This window comes from Polyodon spathula, chromosome 15 (genome assembly GCF_017654505.1).
Source record: "Polyodon spathula isolate WHYD16114869_AA chromosome 15, ASM1765450v1, whole genome shotgun sequence".
Taxonomy (NCBI): Eukaryota; Metazoa; Chordata; class Actinopteri; order Acipenseriformes; family Polyodontidae; genus Polyodon; species Polyodon spathula.
The window spans coordinates 10,591,341-10,613,371 of NC_054548.1; the positions used below are offsets into that span (position 1 = coordinate 10,591,341).

Here is a 22,031-nt window from a genome sequence, read left to right on the forward strand (position 1 = left end):
TGGTTAATCAATTCACATTGACTTTACCCTATCCCATTAAAAAATAAAACCTACTACAAAAATAATAATAAATACATTTCCCAGTGCTGCTTGGCAATGTCCCGCCTTCCTGACTTCTTAATACTTTAAACCCGCTCAACTACTGAGTGACAGCACATTCCTACATTTCTATTGGAGACTCTGCTTGCAAGCTTTAAAACAAGATTACAATCAGGAATAGATGCTTGTTAGCAGGATTTAAAGCTGCATTACAGTTAACATAGGGTTTAAAACAGACTTGTGGTAAAATATACAAAAATGCCTACGCACAAAAAACCCAGAAGAATGTGCCCGTGACCATAGGGATTCCATTGTGGAAGACAGCAAAGGAAAGAAGGTACAACTAAAGTGTGCAAGTACTGTTGAGTTACTACTACACATTTTGACAAAAAAAAAAAAAAAAAAAACGCTCAAGCATTTTGGAAAGTAACTGAAAACACAAATTTCATACAGTATATTAAAAACGAAAAGAAATTACATAAAACTCGAAAATAGCTAAAAAATATTCACAATTAATAAAAACTGAAAAACAGAAGCCCTAATTATATTCAAAGAACAAAACAAAATCAATACAAAAAAACACAGTTCTGATGACGAATTATATATTTGTGCCAGTGAGATCCAGATACCAAGGAAATGTAATTAAGTTTTTTTAACGAATGATTTGTGTTAAAGTATACTGGTATTTATACTTATGAGTTTAATGAAATAATATTGAAAAAAAAAGAGTTTTAAAATCCTGTTATATGTATTCACAGGGATTTAAGGGTTAAATAAATTTCAGTAGCCATCTGCAGTGTGCTGTGTATTAATCTTCTAATATGTACTCTGTGGTAATGGGATGAGCAATTCAAATGGTTAAAGTAATGGGATGCTTGTTTAATGATTGCTCATTACGTGGCTTTCTGTGGAGACTATATCGACATTGTGTGGCTAGAGAGCTAAATTACAGGTTTAAAAACAAGTGAAAAATGCAGGGCCCAAGTTATAATACATGTTACTTAGTTACGCATTTTAATTGGAATTTGCTGTTCTATACAAAAATCATGTTTTTAGTAATGCTACAGCTGTGGAAGTAGTCACTTGTCCTCCTTACCTTGTTACAGCAATTTCATTGTCATGTGTTGCAACCTCTTGTGCGAATCTATGAGGGACAATAGCACCGCACCTCTCTGAGTTAAACACCCACTGCCTTTCCTTCATGAGACTACTTCAAAGAGAGACTGCTAGTACTACCAAATTAAAGTATGTGGTCTGTCTACCGGAGGCTAAATTGAGACTGTGTACACAGGTGAAGTTGTCCTTATTAAAGTACTATATATTCATTAATATATTAATAAATTAAATGAAAAACCAAATTCCAATTTTTGACTAAGTCTTTCAATTAGAACTAGAATATCCCCCCATCATATATGAATATGTGCTTCTTTAAGTTATGTGCAGCAAAACATATCAACAGTGTTGTTGAAACCAGCGGATAGCGAAGGCCTATCCAGCACAATGATGCCTCAGACTCTCTTCATTCTGACAGAAAATCAGTGGGTTCCACATATTGACTTTCCCTGCTGAAAGATCTGTGAGATTAATTTTCTTAGACACCCACGTAGCACACAGCTGCAGATTGTCTATTCCACACAAGGAAGAAAGGAAAATTTCTTGCTTTCCTACTAGGAAACTGGTGGCTACTAATGTAATCATTAGTGCTGTGCATATGAGACTTACAAATATCACCAACATGCAGACAGCTACTGTTTAATTTTTTGTATCATTGCTTCAAGCTTCCACAAAAAAATGTCCATAAAAGACCTATGTACAAAGACAAGTTTTTAGGGGGTTTGTTTTTTATTTTTATTTTTAGGTGGTATTGGAAAAACCTGAATAAGACCACATAGAAGAATATCAAGCATGTGAATCTAATTTACTACCCAACAGGCTGTTCAGCAGTACATACAACAGAGTATAGTAATATTAAAATCAATGGTATCCAGTGCAACTTGTATGGAATTCATATATAGAAGCAAACATTAGTTTTTGATACATCTAAAACATTTATAATAATGACCTTGATATGGTGAATCAGTGTGGATGTGTGGTTTAATACATGCATGTATGTGTCTTATGGGTTACTGAAATGTAAAATGAAACCTTACCCATGCATAGGCTAGACCATTCATATTGCAGCAGCTCTCAATCAACAACAAACAAACAAACAAAAAAAACAACTGAAAAGCCTTCACTGGATGAACAACACAGAGATGCTCTGTATTCTACAATAGTGTGTGTGTGTGATGGGGGAGGGCAACATGAGACCGACCGGCCTTTTCAATTGGCAGTGAAGGCGCTCACAAAAAAAAAAAAAAAACACAGCTCAATCAAAAGCTAAGGATAATTGCTGATACTAGCACTTTAAAGGATCAAAGGCTTCACACAAGAGCATGAGGAGCTCTGTTTCAAGGGTGCAAAAGTGCCTCTTTCCACTTCAGATTTACATTGAACCTAAGTGCTCCAGAAAGCTGGGTCAAACTACATTCCACGAGCCAGATAGACTGAACCAGAAAGCAGCCTCTTACGTTATGTGAAACAATCCCTTTATATGATAAGCCACTAAGAAAGCTAATTACTTCAAGAGCAACATGGGTCTTTACTTACTGAGGTCTGCTACAGCCCTTGAAGCCATCAAAAAGCTTCACATAAAATGAAAAGTTAACAATTCCCATTAACAAACAAGTAAAATAAATAACATGTATCCAATGTGTCAAGAGATCCAGCATAGAATAACCTTTTAATTGTGAAGCTGCTGCATGAATATTTGGTTTATCGGATCACTTTGTGGAAACTATCTTGCATTCATTCTAATTAAAAGCAGAATTGCTGGGTGAACTGCACTGCTCCAAATTAAGTTTGTTGCTAAGCAGATGCAGAGCTTGATCTAAGTTAAGTAAGTGTACAGGTGGGAGGTTTCTTCCTTACGCATGAAAGCTCCCCAGAGGGATTCAGGCAATCAGTAGTTATAAGACTAGCAATCATGACTGGAAAATCTAGAATCATCCATCAAACTCTATTATCTGGCTAAAGCAGGTGCACGTTGGGTGATTACTGTAGTAACCCGGTTAATAAGTAGGAAAGCTACAAAAGTCTTTTGGAATAAGATCAACTACAGTATTAAGGGATCATTCTGGAGCCAGTACAGCCATTAAGTCCTTATTACCACATAATTCAACTAATCAATGCAGATTCCCTTTTACTGTATAAAGTAGTGAATGTCTAACATATTTCTCTACGGAAACAGGCTCATGGTGGATGTGAATTCAGCATTTTGCCTTAATGTAAATATATTTAGAAGACTAAACCATTTTTTCCATGTTTTACTAGTCTTATCAGTGAATTGTCAATCTCTTATGTGCTTTATCGTGCTTTCTCTTTTGTTTACAACAAACTACAATCCTAACATAATGTTGTGAACTTTTACAAGGGTCAGAAGGAGCTAAATAAAAACAAGGTTGCCAAATGGCTTTTAAACTCAGATTTATGTCTCTGATAGAAGGGGACAGATGCCATTAGGTGTTTAAGTACTTTCTGAACCCTTTCTTAAAAACACAGATGCAGTGATTTAGTGAGCTAAATGAGACAATAGTGCCTGTTCCTTGCACCAGTAAGGACAATTGGGGGAAAAGAAGATTCTGAAAGCCCGTACCTAGTAAATGTCAAGAAGCTCATTCAAAACCATTCTTGGGTAATCAGCTCTGTTTGATGTAGATTGGGATATCAAAGAGAAAGTTTGCCTCAGGAGGACTGCTGCTTTTTTATTTATTTATTTATTTATTTATTTTACCAAGCTCTCAATCATTATTCCCACAGTACCAAATAACTTGATTTAAACCCTTAATTTAAACATTGTCTGCCGGCACACGGTAATACTTTTCTTATTCCCCCAGCTTTTGATTATAAAACATTCTACAGCACTCTTTTATACACACACACACACACAGATGTTTGTATTCCTATACTTCTAAGGACTTCTCATTGACTCTCATTATAGTTTTATTTACTGTTTCTAACTCCAGTCAGACAAAACTCCACACAGGGTGAAAGTCGACAACAAACTAAATATTTTGGCATTTTTAGTTTTTTTTTTTTAAAGGCATATTTAGTTCTTAAAAAGGTGTTTTACAAAGTGGGGACATCCCAACAATGTCATTTTTTCAGGAGTTATTATCTTTGTGGGGACATTTTCTCAAATTTTATCCCTACATTGATAGTAATACCTGCCCACACACACACAGTGGCTAGGTCTTTACAAAAATTTTAAAGACTGGAAATCAAAGGACATGACTCTCATAAAATAATGTGAACCTAAAGAGAATGGTATCTGTTCAAAAAGTGCACTGGCTGTCTTTTTCATGAAAACAAAGGTACACTGAACAAAAATATAAATGCAACATGCAACAATTTCAAAGATTTTACTGAGTTACAGTTCATATAAGGAAATCAGTCAATTGAAATAAATTTATTAGGCCCTAATCTATGGATTTCACATGACTGGGAATACAGATATGCATCTGTTGGTCACAGATACCTTAAAAAAAAAAAAAAAAAAAAGGTAGGGGCGTGGATCAGAAAACCAGTCAGTATCTGGTGTGATCATCATTTGCCTCATGTAGAGCGACACATCTCCTTCGCATAGAGTTGATCAGGCTGTTGATTGTGGCCTGTGGAATGTTGTCCCACTCCTCTTCAATGGCTGTGTGAAGTTGCTGGATATTGGCGGGAACTGGAACACGCTGTCGTACACGTTGCTCCAGAGCATCCCAAACATGCTCAATGGGTGACATGTCTGGTGAGTATGCAGGCCATGGGAAAACTGGTACATTTTCAGCTTCCAGATAATTGTGTACAGATCCTTGCGACATGGGGCCGTGCTGAAACATGAGGTGATGGTGATGGATGAATGGCACGGCAATGGGCCTCAGGATCTCGTCACGGTATCTCTGTGCATTCAAATTGCCATCGATAAAATGCAATTGTGTTCATTGTCCATAGCTTATGCCTGCCCATGCCATAACCCCACCGCCACCATGGGGCACTCTGTTCACAACGTTGACATCAGCAAACCGCTCACCCACACGATGCCATACACGCTGTCTGCCATCACTGGGATTCATCCATGAAGAGCACACTTCTCCAGCATGCCAGTGGCTATCGAAGGTGAGCATTTGCCCACTGAAGTCGGTTACGACGTCGAACTGCAGTCAGGCCAAGACCCTGGTGAGGACGACGGGCATGCAGATGAGCTTCCCTGAGACGGTTTGTAACAGTTTGTGCAGAAATTCTTCTGTTCTGCAAACCCATAGTTTCATCAGCTGTCCTAGTGACTGGTCTCAGATGATCCCGCAGGTGAAGAAGCCGGATGTGGAGGTCCTGGGCTGGCATGGTTACACGTGGTCTGCGGTTGAGAGGCCAGTTGGACGTACTGCCAAATTCCCTAAAACGACTGTGGCAGAGCAAAGCCCTGCCCTTTTTAAATTGGCAGGGATGGGGTTAATTTCCCCTACCTGCCTGGGTTTATTATATTCAGGTGGCTGGGGTTGATTAGTTGATTAGGTTAATTAACGATCAATCAGCGCCCAGCCACCTGACATAAAAGGAGGCCTCTGCTTCTCATTTGGGAGAGGGAGCTGAGGAAGCAGGTTGGTGTTTGTGGATTTTTGTATTTGTGAATCCAGTGAAGGCATTGCCCAGCCTGGAAGCCTTAATTTTGCAAGTTTTGTTTTTGTATTGCTTTATTTGTGTTTAAATCCCTTTATTTTGCCCTTGTGCACGTTTATTTTGTGTTTGTTTATAATAAAAGTATATTTGTTTGAACTGCAGTCTGTCTCTGGGCCTCTATCCACTCACCAGCCTGCCACAACGACATTGGAGGCAGCTTATGGTAGAGAAATGAACATTCAGTTCTCTGGCAACAGCTCTGGTGGTCATTCCTGAAGTCAGCATGCCAATTGCACACTCCCTCAAAACTTAATACATCTGTGGCATTGTGTTGTGTGACACATTTTAGAGTGGCCTTTTATTGTCCCCAGCGCAAGGTGCACCTGTGTAATGATCATGCTGTTTAATCAGCTTCTTGATATGCCACACCTGTCAGGTGGATGGATTATCTTGGCAAAGGAGAAATGCTCACTAACAGGGATGTAAACAAATTTGTGCACAAAAATTGAGAGAAATAAGTTTTTTGTGCATGTGGAAAATTTCTGGGATCTTTTATTTCAGCTCATGAAACATGGGACCAACACTTTACATGTTGTGTTTATATTTTTGTTCAGTGTAGATGAATCAAAACGGAATTGACCTTTAAGTAAACATCTTGCAATATAAAGTTTATATGAAATGTAACCTAGACAGAACAGAATTTAGTAGTGAAAGTAGAAGTTAAAAAGTAGGGCAAGTAGTAGAAATAGTACAAGGGTGCTGGAACTAGGGGTGCTGGGGGTGCGGCAGCACCCCTTGGCTTTGCATGGCTTCCATCATATACAGGGGTTACAGTTTTGTTCAATGGCTTTCAGCATCCCCACTTTAAAAATTGTTCCAGTACCACTGAAATAGTATGAAATATAATTAATGTGATTTTTTAATGCTGTGGGCCATATTTAAGTGCAAAAACAAACACATATTTTCTTGAAGCAATAGAACTATATGGTATAAAACTAGCTATTAAACAACTTAGTTGCAGCTAGGAGCAGGTACTGTATTGTTACAAGCAATTTGTTCCTAGTTTTGATCTGTTAAAATTGCTTTATTCCTTTTAGAAAATTATCCTTTGCTCTTGCACTTGCTAAATAAATGCCATAGAAACTAATATACATTAGACCTGTTACTTATCCAGCTTTTAGTACCTAATAAGAATTATTTCCCAAATAACTATTAAAAAGGCTATTAGCCAATACAGCTTATGTAGTACAAGGTCCAGTTTGTCTCAGAAATATCTTCTTTCTGAAGAGCCTGAAAAGCATGCCTCTGAATTGCATCCTAAGGAATTTTGCTGATAATGCTTCTAATTTTCTTAATCAGTTCTGTCACCTTTATATTATATGAATATGTAATTGGAAAGCACGCTGCTATGTAAGAGCATGTCCCAGAAACAGTAATTATGAAATACATATCCAGTTACTTAGATACACTTAATTACAAGGACTTACCTTAACACCCTGACTGGTGTTGTGGGAAACCAAAATTATCCTCCAGGACCCCAAATAATTATGATATTAATATTCCACTATTGATGGCGGGCCTCTATATCATCAACATAAGAGGGGAAGCAAGACACTTTTTGTGGCTGGTGCCTGGAGAAGGCTCTATATTCTTCTGACTGTTATTGTAGAGATGCTGGATTTTTTACAGAATCTTCCGAACAAAGGCTGCATGCCAGCTATAGTTACTGCGGTTTTCACTTTTCACACAAAGATGAATTTAAGAATCCTTTTCCTAATGCAAGACATAATGTAGGTCTGGATTAATTTGCTAAATATTTGGTCTCTGCTTCTTCACCTTGGCTAGAACGGTTAGGAAGCGTCATGCCCAGTCGGTAAGGAAAAACTTTTTCTTTTTCTTCTTCGTCAAAATTTACTTTAAGGTTAAATCCTGCTTTCCTGCCAAAGAACATAATTAAATTTTAACCAGCCAAAGGAGCCCAGGACATTCTGTATTTATTTAAGCTTTGGACTGCTTTGTTATAAGAACTGAGGAGCTTCTTGTTTACAACGGTTCTAACAAGAATATTAAAGAACTCTCAAAGTCTAGGCTTTCTTTATGCTTGGTGGTAAATCCATCCATTTGGGTAAATCTAATGGGCTGACCTGGTAACAACAAAAACTGGCAACAGTTTTAGTATAATAGATCAGTACTGTAAGGAAAATTGGCCTTGTAAGAGGACTGTGGGTTACCTATTGTGAACCTGGCTCTCTGAAAGGTAACAGTTTTACCTATGTGCTCAGTCACTTCTCAAGACCACAGCCAGCAGTGGAGTAAATGGGAACAAACTTAAAGATTGATCCCAGATATCACCTCCAGGATAGGGTGCCAGCTGTTCAATTAGTTAAGCTTTGCCATAATGTTTCTATGATTCGTACGAGCAATATTGTTTTCTTTAGCAACCCAAGGTTACAATAGGAAGTCCAATGCTTCAAATGTAATTCATGAACAGAAAAAGGCAATGTTGTAGTGTGTGTGTCTACAGTTCTACGGTATTCGGTTTTTCAACAGTACAAAAACAAAAAATGTAGAACAAATACTACAAATACTCAAAATAACTGGTGTTCCTATTCATATTTCTGCAGGAAATTCCCAGCTGTGAATTTTCAATTAATTTACTGAGAAAAATGTTCCACTGCTACTTGGTTTCCATGGTAGCAGCTATAAAAAGACTGTGAGCCAATTCTATTAAACACAAACAAGATTTGTTTAAAGTTTTCAAAAGTCAATAACATGATTTGTACACCTCTGTTGTGTTATACAATATAAATTTGTTATAGTATGAAGTGTGATTCTGTCTGGTTACTCTTTTTAGTTGCTCTATCGTTGTTTGATATTTTGTGTTTACACATTTTGTTTGTTTCCAGAATGACAAAGTGAGAAACAACTTACAAAGGGGCATGTGTCCCTGCAACTGAAAGTATATTTTGGAAATGTAAACAGACTGCTACCTTTTTTTTTTTTTCTTCCCAGAGTTCTTAGAGAGCACCTTGGGGAGCAAGAAGTTTCCATTTCCCTCATTATCGATTCTGTGGAAGAAGGGGACCTTGGGAATTACTCATGTTATGTGGAAAATGGGAATGGAAGGCGGCAGGCCAGTATTCTTTTACACAAAAGAGGTAAATGTCAATCTACTTACCAGTTTACAAGTCATACTACACATTTGCCAGATCAGTCAATCATTGATATAATATAAATATTGATATAGCTTATACAAATAGTCTTTTTTACATATCTTGTACCTGCAGGCATGGTTGGTCTAATATAATATTATATATTTTATATAAATTACACATTCATCAAAATGAATGTTTACACAGTTATACATGCCAAAATGGCCAGTAGCCCAGTGGTCATTGCAATGAATCATTACCAAGAATACAGCTAATAATCTTTTTTTTTTAGTCTGAAGCTTTTGCTTATGCAATTGATTCCCCTGTAGGTAAATCAATCATGGCTTTAACATCGACTACACCAACTACAGGCATACCAATGATAAAAAGAGTTAACATGTATTCATACAGTGCTGCAGGACAAACAGTAGAATAAATCATGTTTCAAGCATTGCTCATTAGTATTATTTTTTATTATTTTATATTATTATTTATATTTTCAACTGTGTCTCTGTAAATTTCTTTAACTAAGCACACATGCCCTGTGTCTGCCAGATTCCTTTAAATGAAGTCTTTCCACTGTAGTTACACTGATAACATGCCCCTGTTATTGGCAGAAAAGTTTCCTTTTCAGGAATTCTGCAGCCATGCATTATTTTTTCTAATGTTTAAGACTGCACTCAAAACCCTTTGTTCTGTTTTTGAAAACCCTTTACATATGACATCAGAATTCTGTCAGGTAAAGAATTGCCTCTGTGGCTACATCTGCAAATACTCATTCAGGTTGTCTCTATCATTTTCAACATTTTTGTGTTTTTAATTCTTATTACCTTCTCACTCTGTCTAATATAACATTTTCCCAGTCCGCTATCCAAATTACAGAAGTATTGTTTTTGTGGCTACCTTAAGCAAGGAGTGTTCTCTGAAAAACACTGAGGGTTGGCATACATTTGCATAATAAATTATTCCACTTTTAAACTTTCTGCTTTTGAGACTGCTTTGAAGGCAGCCTTTTTCCTTTTTTTTTGGAGGATTTACTCCAAGCAGCATATTTTGGAATAAACAAGAGATTATTCTGGCCTCTGGAATTTAGACATTTAAAAAAGCAGTTCATCCTAGCTAAGCAATGCAGGCCACCCTATATTTTTGATGTGTTGTTTATTTTATGGATTCATGATGCAATATTAATGACTGCAAAGAATTGGGTCATATTGCTTCATAACAGAAGTGATGAGTTGTTTTCAATGTAAGGCTTGCAATTGATCAAACCAACACTAAGCAGTGGTTTAACGCTTTCCTGATTGTTAATGGATTTTTCAAAATGTGTTCAGTAAAAAAGTTACATTCTAGAAGATACAGGGACGGCTGTAAATGCTTCACACGCTCATTCCATATTGAATCTTGGTTTCTGCAGCTGTTATCAGCATGCATTGTAGGTCAGTTTTGAACTAGTGAGGTTTGAATTAAGGACAGCCGGCACTGCAGTATTTTCTGCATCGGATTGTCCCACTGAAATATTTAAACGATAATGAAAATAGACTCTCCATGTGTGAGCCCATTGTATCAAAATTAAGGGTGTGCTGTTAAGATGACAAGTGGCATGCGATTCAAATTTAATATGATGCCTTTCCAGGGTGCTGTATAAAATAACCTAGTAAATTACTTTTTAATCCATTCTATAATTCATAATTACAAAACATTGGACATACAGTGCCACTGAGACATGTGCTTGAGTTATTATAGCCAGGTGCAGATTCTAGATTCAAGCCTGGAGCCTACCTGATAATTACATTATGATTAGACACAAAACTACTGCAGTCTAAATTGCCTTCACCCACACCACAGTTTGAAAGAGGAAAAAGCACTTTGTTTTAATTAGTCAAACAGAAACAGCACTCAATGGTTACATTTTCCTGATTAGGAGAAACCAAATTCGACCCTAGGTGATAACATTGTTTTGAAACTAAAGCAATTTATTAAGAAACCGTTCTGCTTTTGCAGCAGCAATCAGCATGTTTTCTCTGACAGAAGTAATTTTGCTACCAAAAGAATAACTGTTAATGGCCTGTAATAAAATAATTGCAATGCTTTTTTCTTGGGTGCAACTTCTCTGTGTTGTTCTGAGACCTCTGAAATTCCTCATATAATTATTGTTTGAATTATAATTTATGTTATTACAGTTGGTAGCGACTCCACATAGTTAGAACTGACAAGGTGAAGTCAAAAGATCCTTGTCAAGTTCCTAAGGCACCACTTTATGTAAATTACTCACATATACAGTTAGCAGCCTGGTGGTCGTTGGTGTTAACCAGCTCCTGCACCTGCTATAGCTTGGACGGAGTAGGGACAGGCAGGTATAAAAGACCATTCAGCTTCCAAAACCATTTTTGCTTTTGCAGGTCGTTGCAGGAACAGTTATCACCTCAACTGGCTGTATCACCTGTTCCAGTGGCAAATGAGTACAGCACTTGGGAATGTTTCCCCACCATTAACAGTGAAAATATGACTTGTGCGGTTACGCTACAGTACACTGGTGTGCTGCCCCAGTTGCTTATTGCTTTAAGGTAGAGATTTTCAGGGGTGTCTTGAGGAGGAATGCTATTTTAGAAGATCCAATGTAATGAATACACAAATGTCAGAGAAAAAAACAACTCTCTTTTGGTGTATTTAAATCGCAAAAGTGTTGGAATCTAACAAGCAAGGTATTTAAATTAAGTTTAATTAAAATTTGTGCTTTCAGGTATGTAATCAATAAGAAAAGGCCTCTTTGGTAGTTATGTCTGTTTCTAGCTAAATAATATAGCTGGTTGGGGATAACTGGTATAGAAATCTCATACATGCATTTGGGAATTTGTTGTATGTATTTGTTAAACAGTGCCTTATAAGTTAGAAAATTACAGGTATAAAAATTTAAGTCTGACTTTTTTAAGGAAAGAAAATCATTTTGGGTTGATTGGAGTAGAAGTGTTAAATGGGTACAACAACTTTAAATGTGATATGCAAACAAATCAATTACATGGTGAATATTTAAATCATGGCTAAAGGTGACAGGCCTTGCTCGTTCGTCAGTATTACTATGTATACCACATCGATCGGGTTTGTCTTGCAAACAATAAACAAAACCTTTACTAAAAGGTATTAAAAAAAAATTATAATGGTGGCTAAAATATTGCATTTCTGTCAACAAGTCCCTAGGTATGCAGGACCTGTACACATAGCCAGGACTTACAGAACAGAGTATGGTGGTTTTGGAGTTCCTATTTTAGTGATACAAAGGTTCCATGGCACTTTTGAGAGCTGACCAGAAGTACTGGTCACTAGAGGAAACTAGTAAAAACTATTAACCTGCATCAACAGATTCAAATGATTTCGCCAATTGTTTATGCCTAAGATGTAAATGTTCAAACAATGCAATCAGGAATGGCTGTGTTTTTTTTTTTTAATTCTAAGGTACAAAGCAGTTACCTATTCTCACTTATAATAATGATAATACCTGAGAGAGACAGAAGACAGAGTTGCCTTATCTGCTGCTGCCACAATGAGATAAAATGACATCACTGAGGAGATGGCCGTTGTCAAGCAGATAGTTTTGGCTGCATTTGTTTGGATTACCTGTATGCTGGCATTGAACTTTGTGACAATGAATCCGATCCATCACTTCATTCTCCCCTGCGATGCATGGCGGAGCCATAACACACTCGAATCAAAATGTCAAAGCTGACAAATTGTGATGATGTGGCACATCTAAACATAAATCAGCCCCGCTTAAAAAGATGATACATCTCAAATTGGCAAGGAATTTTGTCAAATATATTGGCACATAAGTGGGGTGCAGTTTCTAGTCTTTAAAAATAATTTGTCATAATCTTCCACAAGTACTTTTATTTAGACACAGGCAAAGAAAAATGGTCCTCTTCAGTTTAATCATATGAGACTGACGGAAACCCACTAAGAGTACAAGTCTTATCTGATCTATTGTGGAGAGTTTTGTATGCTGTAAGCTTTGAGGATAAACAGGACTGCGTGCTGCTTCATGTTTAAACTGACAGAGATGCAAGGCAGGATCTTTCTGGAGTGAGGATGCAACCCCCCCATAGTCAGTTTAGCATGTCTAATCCACCAGGCAAATAATTAGGTAGTCATTAATTTTGTAGGCTTGTGCTGTGACTCTTTACTGTACACCTCAGTCTTGGTATCAGGCCTATCCAGGGTAGATTCCATTTGCTTCAGATTATGCCCCAAGGTAGATTCAGTTCTAGAAACTCAAATCAACAAATCCTAGCCATGTTGGCCCAAATTACTTCACTGTAATAACATGGCCCCAGAAATGTATGCATTCTGATTAGCTACTGTGTGTTCTAAGCCATTGCATTATATTACAGTACAACCAATGGGTAAAAACAAGACCCAGCAACTAAGCCTCATCCCCAACATTGTCCCAACCATTTTGAATTTTAAAATCTTGAACTGTTAGCCACGTTTCTCCATGGCAACAAAAAATGTTAGGCTTCCCCCCAAGTAAATTTAAATTTGTTTGCTGTCTTCAGAATTCAGCAGAAAAAAAAGGTTCACATTGACTAGAAAACTTCTTCTGAGACTCAGTGTGAAGGCATTTCTTTGCCGAAGTGAGAAGTGCAGTGGGTGAACAATACTCAGCAGCTAGGCTTGCCAGCTGGCTTGAACCAATGTTTTAATTGTCCCGCTGTGGGACGCTCCCTAAACATCATTATAGACACCAATTTCAAACATGCAAACAGTGTGTGTCTTTACATCCTGGAAACGTACAGGCGGCATCAAGAAGATAAACTGTTACATCACCCTCCCATATCGCCAATGGCCTTAAACACACTGAGGTTATTGCCTGTTGTCTCTCCCCTACTGCACCTGACTTAATCCATAAAGTGTGGCTGAACAGCTAAACATGTCCATACATGGTAGAGAGGGATTGGAGAACTCAAACCCACCTCAAAACAAAAAGTGTTACTCTTCCATGACAGGATTTGGTATCTTGACTTTTTTATAACCGGGAACTCATTTCACACTTATTGTACTTGATTTCCAACCATGTCATTTTATAACTCTCAAATAATTAATCTCAAGGCTATTCACCTGTACTGTAGCCAACAACTGAATATAAAAGGTATTGAGCTCTATCTGTAAAACTGTCTTATGACCTTTAAAATAATGTATTTCCAAACAAGGCTGCCTCACTGGACTGTTACCGCACTACACTGTAAACAATTGTTGCTGTTAGTAATATTTCTTAAAAGCTCTTAGGGTGGTTCTGGTTTAAATTTCAGTTACTTAATAGTTAACATGTTCTTAGTGCAGCCAATCATGAATGCAAACTGCCTCTGTGATACTGTTATAATCAAGAACAGAAAACAACTTGGACATTTCATGGTCCTTTTTTCTGAACTAGCTCTTAGCTACAGTAGATATGTTGTTATAAAAGGTCCTGGGGCTCTGGTTGAACAGTTTTGTTTATGATATGGTTCAGAATAAAATATGTTATGCAAATATTTATGTAACTACTGACTACTACTTTTTTTTTTTTTGTAGCAGCCAATGATTTTATCCCAGTTTAGAATCACCAATTGTGTTGTTATTAATCCTGGTTCACTGCACAAACCCCCTGGCAACTCAGTAAATGGAGGCTGAAACATGCATCCTGTGAAATGTGTTCCTGCCAATCTGTCATTTTTTTGCACTGTGGATCCACAGCAAAGCCACCTGACCTATAGTGTCAGAGGACAACACAGATCTGAATGGCTCCACTATCAGCCACAGGGGTCGCTGGTACCCTGCCGACCTGAGCCCTCCCTACCTGGGCTGTGCTCGGCCAATTGTGCACTGCCACCTGGAAACCCCCGGTCATGGTTGGCAATGACATAGCCTGGATTTGAACCTATGATCTCCAGGCTATAGGGTGCATCCTGCACTCCATGCAGAGCGCCTTTACTGGATGTGCTGCTTGGGAGCCCTCTGACTATCACTTTAATGGACCTTTAATCTTCACAGCCACACATGAGTTTCAGGCTGAGCAAGGTCGCAACTTTCATGTTAAGTACCATCAGCTTGCAGGTTATCTGCATTACATTTGTTATTTTCGAGCTGAGCACCATATAATGAATGAGTATGCTTGTTTGCATGTATTAAATTGAATGCTGCTTTGCTCATTTATAGTCAGGGATGCATTATCTTTGTTCTTCTTTTCAATTTCAGAGCTGATGTACACAGTTGAACTTGCTGGTGGGCTTGGTGCAATCCTGCTGCTACTTGTCTGTTTAGTAATACTCTACAAGTGCTATAAGATTGAGCTCATGCTGTTTTATCGCAACCATTTTGGAGCTGATGAGGCTGATGGAGGTAAGGGTTTAATTATATTGTTTCTCCTGAAAACACTAAATGATGATGCAGATTTGTATTATTATTGTTATTCAGGCTCACACAGTCTTTTTAAAACTTTTCCCATATGTAAAGTGTTTGCAATAAACATTTTGCATGTGTCTCTGAAAGGCTGACTGGAATTAAACTTAAAACGTTCTTTCTGACTCGATGCTGTAAATGCTGCTCAGAGGGATTTGATACCTTGACACATAAAACTTGAGTTTATTTCACATGCTTGCAAGATAACTCACGATGACGTGCACTAATGGCTTCCATTTCTGCTGCCATACATATTGTGTTTTCACAAAAAAATCGTCAGTGCAATCCTTTCAACTCTTTTTCACTACTTACAGTAAAATCCTGCTCTTAACTGTGTTATAAAAACAGTGGAATACGAAAGACACATGTTTTATTGGCTATAAGAATATTAATTTAGACTTGTTGGCTCTGTACGTTATGAATGTTCCTCGGACTGAGAAGTGAGAATTGATCTTCAGTAAATCAAAATGAATTGAACCCAAGATCTCACAGGCATGGACTTTGCTATTTTCATTAATACTGTAAGTCACATATTTATGAATACCGTTGTGAAGAGGCTATGTTTGTCATCTAAAAATAACCCTGACCAGTTTAAGGAAAGTGCTGCAGGCAGTGAATCTAAGACGTTCATGTACTGATGACCTGAGTTCTGGCCAATTTCAAGCTACAGTGGTTCACCGCAGAGTTCAATCAAGGGTCACATTTTCAAGCTATTTTTACCTAAATTTAATTTTTACCATTTTTTCAAATTAAAATCCTAAGCAGACCATTAGTTAGTTAACCTACACTGACTTAAATCTGTGTTATAAATGCATTTTGGTGTGAACAGCTACATGCATCTGGCAATTTTTAAATCCGTTATAATGTGAGAAATATACAGAATAGTACTGGTTCTGCTAGTACACAATCTGAATGTATTAGTGCTTATGTTCCTTTAAAAAAAAGAAATGATGCATTACTGTTGGGCTTGATCTATGTTTATATAAAGCAGAACTTCTGTTGTCATGATCGTATGGATAATGGGTAAATCTGAGGATTTGTTTTCAATTTACCATCTTAGCCAGTAAGTCCTGGCTAAAGCAGGTCCCAGTTGAAACTGACTAAATTAAGCTTAGCTGATATGCAATTGTATTGCATTGCAGATTTATATTGTATTGTGTAAAACTCAGAAAATGTGTGACTTTATTTTATATTTGTGGAAGGCCTCAGAAAGACAGTAATGTTTTCCAAGGAAATGTGCAACCATGTTTATTTATAACCACAGACAAAAAACAGTGCAAAAAAAAAAAAGTCATTCAGAATCCATTTAAGATAAATTTTCCGTACTTTGCATTAAGTGGTGCGATCAGGTAGCACTACACTATAAAGTTGGTATTACAGTACGCATAGAACATTGTCTGTAGATCTGAACTCAGCAATATACTGTGGGGTAAATTTACTAAAGTGTTGTGCCTGTCACAAGCATGTCAGAAGTCTTGGGTGAAATGAACTAAACAGACAACATTTCGGGGAATGCTTTGCGGCAGCAGTTCTTTACGGTTCAGCCTCAGATGAATATGGGTGTTCCTGCATAAATTCAAAAAAAGGGGGTGGATCAGGGTTCTCAAATATTATAATGAGATGAACAAACGCTGCAGACAATTTGTGACACTTACAATTGCATCAATTTTTTAAGAACTTTTGAAAGCATGTTTTAAACAGACCATTGTTGCTGGCATTTCCCATTTCTTGTGCATTGGTAGTTGTGCTTAGTGCATTTTTGAGGCAAACAGCAAAATACCTATTTTTTCCTAAAACCAGGAAGCAATAGACTGCACATATATGCTGCTAACTCCTCCAGTTCATGCTGAGCATCTGTATAGGAATAGGAAACACACCTATTCTATTAATGTGCAGGTGGTCAGTAATTGTGCACAATTTAGCACTGCACCATTGACTAATTTAAAAAATGGACAGTATGCATTTAGCTTATAGGCTACTCGTGATAATACGAATTAGTGGTATAATGCAAAATGTGTTGCTGAACCCTTGAAATTCATATTAATAAGAATTAACTGTCCTCCTGTAAGTATCATAACTTGGCGACATGGCACCATGATCTATTTTATGCTAATTGTCTAGGCTGCCAAGTTAATAATAATAATAATAATAATAATAATAATAATAATAATAATAATAATAATAATAATAATAATAATAGTTTCAGTTAAAACCAATCTTTTATTCGCTTTACATATATATAAAAGTTTTGAGTGTTGTAATGAAAATGCAAATTTCAGTATGTTTTCACTACGACATGCCCATCTTCATGCATTTACCACTATATGCAAAGAATATGTTCACATTTAAAAAAAAAAGACTATATTAAACATTTGGAAAACTAAAGAAATGATAGAAACCTGAGATGTATGTAAGTCCCATTGAAACCCAAGTTTGGCCTACTTCAATAAGCATCTGAAGATCATGCCTGCTTAATATTCAGAGAATCAAATTTCCATTCACACAGTATCTTTTCAAAACTAAGCCCTGAAATGTTTATAAAATAGCTAACTCCACTCAATGGTTTGTGAAAATATGTATTCGACATATCTGTGAAAGTCATTACCAACTGTGTTACAGAAAGGCAGGCAAGAGAATGAGGCTTGAGAATAATAGTTTGATATTAAAGCCAACATCTGTGTCTCATGTTTAGGGATAAGTAACTTTTGTCTCCTTTAATTGTGCAACCTGTATGTGTTGTGTAAGATGGGAACAGATTATGTCAATTGTATAAAATATAATAGTAAACTTGGTGAGGTTCAGAAGGTAGAGCATTGGCTATGCCGTTTACCACTTAGCAGTTCTCAATAATAATAATAATAATAATAATAATAATAATAATAATAATAATATTTTTATTTAGCGCCTTTCATAGTGGACCACTATCACAAAGTCCTTTACAGAGGTAGGCTGTGAACTTTGCATTATATGCAGAGCCACTTACAGTTAGACATTGATTTAACATCTCATCAGTGGCAGAGGTGGGATTTGAACCGGTGACCTTCTGGTTACAAGCCCCTGGACTTTAACCACTGGTTAAACTTCTGTAAATTCAACTTTATCAAAAGCTTGGCCATGTTCAGTCTGTTTCTATTCACCAGAGGGGTCATTGCACATCAAATGGACAATATTTTTGGATTTTCCACTCCTCAATGCCTCAGATTCATTTGATATCACATATGGATGCACCTGAAAGTGTTTGGGAAGAAGAATATTAGCTCACCACTCACATTATTTTTTTTTTAAGAAGTGGTCTATAGTGGGGGGGGGGGGGTGTAGGGGGGTGCCAATGACATATATAAACTAGCACTGAAAGAGGTCCATGGTTGAGAGGTCAGAGCTTTCAAAGTATTTAAGATATCTTCTTGATAAGGACTGCACACACATAACTGGTCTTTGGGTTTAATAATGGGTCAACATGTTTAAAAAAAATTCCATTAAAATGTTTCTCTTTCAAATGAATACAGTATCATTATTTGTGTCCAACTGGAGAAAGAAAGCATGCACCTCACTCCCACCCTTATACTGTAGCTCTGCTGTGCAAAGAAAGCTCAGACACCAGCAAAAATAATGAGCAGACAAGCACAATGCCAATGGCAACTAGGTGACAACTGCAAGCGAGTGTTACATGTGAATCAATAAAGAACTGCAGTAGGCATAACGGAGGAGGGTCTTCCAGGTTCTAAACTGTGTCAAGGTTACACTGAGATCATCCTCACTCCCTACGTGACATTCCCAAACTAGTGAGAAGAGAAGAGCATTTGTGCAAATTAAAATTTTTATCGAGAGAAATGGTAGTTCCTCGCACCAAGTTACAGTGAAGCGGCGAGAACTGCCAGTGACTATCTATACAGCACGGATAGTTGACCTGTTTTCAGGGTATTAGAGCAGCGAAAGTAAATCAGCCAAAAGCACCATTCCACATTTAATTTGTAGTTCCCAGCACTCTTAAGTGAAATGATCAAAAAAAAGGAAATAGGAACAAAAATACAGATCAAAGAATCATGATAAATTTTCAGTATAAAACGTGACGTACTGTCAAAATGAAAACATTAAAAAGTTAGTATCGAGTATGACCTCCTTGAGCATTAACACAATCCTGGTAGTGTTGACACAAAGACCTGATCAGCCTCTGGATAGACTGCTTTGGGATGTTCCGCCGCTATTCCTGTACAGCTGCAGTCAGCTGACGAAGGTTGGCTGGTCGCGGTTGCCCCACCGGACAACAGTCAGCATAATGGTCTTGGGCCTGGGCTGGTGTGGTGATCCTCTGCCTTCCAGGATATGGCCTGTCCCTCACAGAGCCAGTTTCCTGGTTTCTCTGGACTAGTCTGCTGATTGTTGAAGCAGAACATCTCTTTCTCCAGGCAACTTCTCTCACAGACAGGCCATCTTCATTCATGTCGATAGCAACCAGGCGATCTTCATTACTCAAGCAGGGTATGGTCGTATCTTTCTCTTTTCTTGCTTTAATTAAAGCATATCTTTTCGAATGGCTATTTATAAAGATTCTGAATCAACTCATTTGGCAATTTCAGCTCAACTCAAATAACAAACAGTGAGCACCTGGCATTTTTATGAAATCACATGAATTGAGCTCAGTATTTTGTTATCCCAAGGAACAATACTACTCAAACAACGAAGAAACCTATCTGCTCACTATTAAAAATGTAAATAACATTATGTATGTGTCCAATGAGCTATTGGTGTAAAACTTAGACTGTTGCGTTTTCATTGTGCATCAGTATATATATATATATATATATATATATATATATATATATATATATATATATAATATATATATATATATATTAGCTCAAAGGTGGCAGGATTTGAGCCTTAACTAGTCATACTTTCACTCCAGCTACATAACTGCTATGCTAAAAAAAAAAAAGAAGTGATATCTTAAACAAAAACATATTGGAAATATGAAAAAACGCCAAGTTACCAAAAGTGCCCCGCCATTTCAAGTAGAGATATCAAAAACACAAGCCAAGTTTCAAGAAACAATTGTGGCAACTGGTTTTACAGTTGTGCCTATTTGTTTGTGCTTGGCAAGTTTGCCCCAGTTTTCTTGAAACTTGGCTTCTGTTTCTGATATCTCTATTTATAAATCGCTGGGCACTTTTGGTAACTTGGCGTTTTTTCACATTTCCAATGTGTTTTTGTTTCAGATATGATATACAAACAGCATGTCAAAGAGATTTCATACAGAACATGTCAAGGTTTGCAGCTGAGCAAACTCTGAAGAATCAGCAACTTTGGATAATGACTGCACTGCTATCTCCACGAGGTCTGGGAACTTATCCAATGAGAAACATCCTCAGCACCTAGATCTTGATATTGTAAATGTCTGTCTGTCAAACGCAGCAGTGAAGTACTCCTGTTGTGCAGCTATCCAGACCTGAGATGTGGCTTCTTTTCATTTTATTTAAGTCCAATAGAATACTGTAAGGGACCTATTCAATTCTAGTTACATAATTGATTTTTAAGGAGTTCAATACATGCAAAATGCAATTTCAGCAAATTGTTTCACTAAAAACAAACTGTGCAGCAAGAATATAACTTACCATTAGGGCTACATATGGTACTGGATATTCATGTCGGTCTGTCATTCAGTGTATTGATCAAGTGAGTGCTCACTCTCTTTATTTATATACCCTGTCTAAACCCCACAGAGCTACTTTCTAATTTAAAATGTATAGCAAACATGCCGAACATAACAAGCTTCTAACATATTGAGACTCAACCTTAGTGAAACATGAAAAGATATGCAGTGTTTCCAGTGAAAATGAATGCAGAGTGTAAATCATGACTACAAATCCACATTGCCACACCAGTAACCCCCATACATGTTTACTGTATGTTTGCTAATAGGGAAACCTACAGAGATGTTTCGAGTCTTTATCAGTGTCATCTGGTGTAATTGCATTGTTAAAATGTTTGTCAAATAATTGTTTTAGCATAGCTTCCTATCTTATGATTGAGTGTTATGGATGAACTAGAAGAAAAATATCTAGTATAGTATGAAAAATAATTCTATGCATAGTTGATAAAATTGTTATTTCAGGCTGTATTTTATGAGCAATTAAAGGGTATATCTGGGATTTATTTTACACACAAAATTCCTCAGTGAGACTTCCTTTATTGAAACAGAGACTGAAATTTTAAAATAGATTATTCCACCTCCAAGTTTAACCCTTCACCTTTATTTGTTTCTGTTATCTAACAACTAGATGATTCATTTAGATGGCTGCACAAAAAAAATGTATTTATTTTTGGTTTGTTTCATAACCAAATCGACATGCCTTTTAAATAGAAAAAAAAAAAAACATTCAAAGAGAATCTCAACTACCTGCCTGTGAGATAACTAAGTCCAACCAAAGTTCAGCAGTTTATATTCTCTTCCCAGTGTTTAAAAAACCTCCATCACAGGACTTCAAACTGTACAATCTCAGTATAACCATCAGTGCACTGCCAACATCAAAGGCTACTGTAGCAGGGTCAGCCCCAGACTTCAGTAACCATGAAACAATCATGCTAAATACCTAGTGTGGCCTGACAATAGTTTTAGTGCTATCTTTCCTGAAAATAATCTACTTGACCCTGTCCTTTTTATTATGATATATGTTTACAACAGACTTCCGCAACAGTGGGTATCAT

General features: G+C 37.0%; 1 protein-coding gene across 2 annotated transcripts in view; it reads left to right on the forward strand.

Moving 5' to 3' along the window:
* Nucleotides 1-22,031, forward strand: part of LOC121327680 (interleukin-1 receptor accessory protein-like 1) — a 39,164-nt gene that overhangs the window by 833 nt on the left and 16,300 nt on the right. For both annotated transcript variants that reach the window (XM_041271824.1, XM_041271825.1), the window contains exons 2-3: nt 8,758-8,903; nt 15,123-15,266. In XM_041271824.1, coding sequence (XP_041127758.1) covers nt 8,758-8,903; nt 15,123-15,266 — 290 coding nt within the window. The remainder of the gene's footprint in view (nt 1-8,757; nt 8,904-15,122; nt 15,267-22,031) is intronic.